General features: G+C 38.5%; 1 protein-coding gene across 1 annotated transcript; it reads left to right on the forward strand.

The window, feature by feature from the left end:
* Positions 1-2,271: 2,271 nt before the first annotated feature.
* On the forward strand, positions 2,272-3,042 carry LOC123240739 (zinc finger protein 135-like; the record flags this gene model as incomplete). The annotated part of the gene is made up of 1 exon (XM_044668452.1): positions 2,272-3,042. A coding segment is annotated over one exon (771 nt), but the record flags the coding sequence as incomplete, so codon positions are not given.
* Between the last annotated feature and the right edge of the window lie 599 nt (positions 3,043-3,641).

The raw sequence follows: 3,641 nt of genomic DNA on the forward strand, positions 1-3,641 counted from the left end.
GGATTGGTTTAAATTTGTTTTTCTGACTCTAACTTCTGACCTCTTTTCTACCAGCTGCCTTTAATTTCTAGATAATAGAGGTATGGAATGTGCCTATCCTTCTATTACAAGAGGTAAATCAAGATGGAATTTTCTGATAGCAAATGTGTTACATGATGTCTGCCCTGCTGTAAATGTCTGAACAATGACTACAACAGAAACCATTCTATAAGCCTTGTTTTTATGCCCCCTTTCCATGAAGAGGACCAAATTTTTTATTTTTCTCTCCTGATCCCTTCATTCATCCTCATGCCTGAGGGGAATCACCATGGCTGCTAAAGAAAAAGGCACAAAGATCTCCTGTCCAGGGGAGTGAGGTGAAAGAGGGTGTATAAGGGCTGTTACCACAAAAGGCTTTTATTTGTTGTAGTGAAGGGAGGGCTAGAGTTGGGAGCTGGCAGACTGACCCTGAATTATACTATTAATTTCCTGAGAGATGCATAATGGATTCAGTATAGAGTAGGAGACATAATATATGTTAGATTGTAAAATAAGATAAATGGCATAATATCTCTAGAGAAAAGAAGAAAACTCATATTGAACTTTGAAAATTACAGTATGAGAGTTAAAAAGAGTGAAGTTGTTTCTTAGCTTACCATATAAAATTTACCAAGAAGGACCATGTGATAGTGCATCCAAAATCATGGGAATGAAATTTCTGGAATTATATCTAAGATTGATAAAATTATAAGATTAATCAATGAGTGATTTTAAAAGGAAAGACAGAAAGGGCAATGGACAAAGATTGTTCAGTATTCTGAACAAAGCATGCTTAGGCATAGGGTTTGAGTAGTAGTCTACTTGCAAAGAAATTGGTCAGGTCACTTCTCCATTCTTTACATATGACATGAGTTGTGAAGTATGATGAGAGTCTTGGTCTTGTCTGTGTCACAGATCCTTTGTGAAGTTTCATTGTTAGTGTATGTGTAAGTATTTCTAAAATCTTCTATCTTACAATTAATGATCAAGTGGTATATCCAAAGTCTGGTTCTGCTTGTTTAAGTTTCAAAACTCCTTTTGGCCTTGGGAAATAGAATAAAAATCAGTTTAATTACTCCATTAAAGGAAAGACCATATTATATTCTGCATGTATATGTCTCCTTTTGTTTTGTGTTTATATCATTATTTTTTTCTTCAGAGGCAGAGACTAATTTTGAAGCAAAGGAGATGTCTGCAAAGCTGAGCCTTTTTGTGGAAGGATCTGGCCCTCCAAGAGGCATGAATAAGAGTCCCTTTGACTTCATTTTGAGAGAAATCTGTGACTTTAATATCAAGGTAAATAAAAATCCAAAGAGTGACTGTGAATTTGATGAAGTTGCAGAGAAATTCAGCCAACATTCAGTTCTAAATCAGTATAAGAAATTTACCTCAGGCAATGACTGTTGTCTGGATAGTGAATATACCAAATGCTTTCCTGAAGAAGTTGGATTTAATCAGTCTCATGAGAAGCCTCCTGAAATGTCCTTGTATCAAGATAACCTAGGGAGAATTGCCTATGGCTCGAGTTTAGACCTCAGAAGACATCCAAAAAGTAAACGTGTAGAGTTGCTTTCTGTGGGTAATAAAGGTGGAAAACCTTTCAGTCAGAACTCTGAGTTTGGTTCATATGAAATAATGCACTCTGAAGAGAGACCTTATCAATGTAAAAAGTGTGGAAAGGCTTTCACACAGAAGGGTAATCTTGTTAGACATCAGGGAATCTACACTGGAGAGAAACCTTATGAATGTACACAGTGTGGAAAGCCTTTCTTAAGGAGAGGCAATCTTGCTGCACATCACATAATCCACACTGGAGAGAAATCTTATGATTGTACACAGTGTGGAAATGGTTTCACATGTAGGGGCCATCTTACTGCATATCAGAGAATCCACTCTGGAGAGAAACCTCATGAATGTACACAGTGTGGAAAGCCTTTTACACTAAGGAGTTGTCTTGTTAAACATCAGAGAATCCACACTGGAGAGAAACCTTATGAATGTACACAGTGTGGAAAGCCTTTTGCAGTGAGGAGTAGTCTTGTTAGACATCAGAGAATCCACACTAGAGAGAAACCTTATGAATGTACACAGTGTGGAAAGCCTTTCTCACAGAGAGGCGATCTTGCTGCACATCACATAATCCACACTGGAGAGAAATCTTATGATTGTACACAGTGTGGAAAGGGTTTCACATGTAGGGGCCAACTTGCTGCACATCAGAGAATCCACACTGGAGAAAAACCTCATGAATGTACACAGTGTGGAAAGCCTTTTATACTAAGGAGTTGTCTTGTTAAACATCAGAGGATCCACACTGGAGAAAAACCTTATGAATGTACACAGTGTGGAAAGGCTTTCACACAGAGGGGCCATCTTGCTAAGCATAAGAGAATCCACACTGGAGAGAAACCTTATGAATGTACACAGTGTGGAAAGCCTTTTGCAGTGAGGAGTAGTCTTGTTAGGCATCAGAGAATCCACACTGGAGAGAAACCTTATGAATGTACACAGTGTGGAAAGGCTTTCACACAGAGGGTTAAACTTGCTGCACATCAGAGAATCCACACTGGAGAGAAACCTTATGAATGTACACAGTGTGGAAAGGCTTTCATACACAGGACGAGTCTTGCTGAGCATCAGGGAATCCACACTGGAGAGAAACCTTATGAATGTACACAGTGTGGAAAGTCTTTTGCACTGAAGAGTTGTCTTGTTAAACATCAGAGAATCCACACTGGAGAAAAACCTTATGAATGTACACAGTGTGGAAAGGCTTTCACACAGAGGGGCCATCTTACTAAGCATCAGAGAATCCACACTGGAGAGAAACCTTATGAATGTACACAGTGTGGAAAGTCTTTCACACAGAGAGGCTATCTTGCTAAGCATCAGAGAATCCACACTGGAGAGAAACCTTATGAATGCACACAGTGTGGAAAGGCTTTCACACGGAGGGACCATCTTGCTAAGCATCAGAGAATCCACACTGGACAGAAACATTATGAATGTAATAAATTCAGATAGCCTTTCTCTGAATGTTCCACTGTTGCTTCATGTCAGAAAATCCCTCTGGAAAGAGAAACCTCATAAGTCAGGCTGAGCTTATAGTTGCCACTCTTAGCTTTTTTAATATAAAAGGATCCACATTAGAGAGAAATTTTAGGAATATAATCAGTGTGGTAAGGCCTTCAGGCAACAATCATCTCTTATTCCCAATTGAGAATTCCTTTTGGATAGAAATCTTATTCCTGTCATGAATGAAGAAAGACATTGAAATGGAGAATCCAGAACTTTTTCAGTAGGAGAAATTATCTTCTGAATAGATCATTTGCTGATAGATTCCTTGTAGGAAGGCTTTCAGCTAGAGATCATCTCTTATTTCATGTCAGTGGATTCATAGTGCAAGAAAACCTAATGTTCTGCTCAAGTTTATGTGTTTTCCTCAGGAGGAGGGAGATCTCTTTCATTTGGGGAAGTGCAAATAATAACTAGTCTGAGGCATCAGCCCACATCTACTAGATTGGTTATTATGGCAGAAAAGGGAAGTGACAAAACTTGGCAATGTTTAGAAGTTTTAAAAAGGAATGAACTTTTGGGATTGTTTTGAACTAATTCAACCATTC

Source organism: Gracilinanus agilis, chromosome 3 (genome assembly GCF_016433145.1).
Source record: "Gracilinanus agilis isolate LMUSP501 chromosome 3, AgileGrace, whole genome shotgun sequence".
In the NCBI taxonomy this organism is placed as follows: domain Eukaryota; kingdom Metazoa; phylum Chordata; class Mammalia; order Didelphimorphia; family Didelphidae; genus Gracilinanus; species Gracilinanus agilis.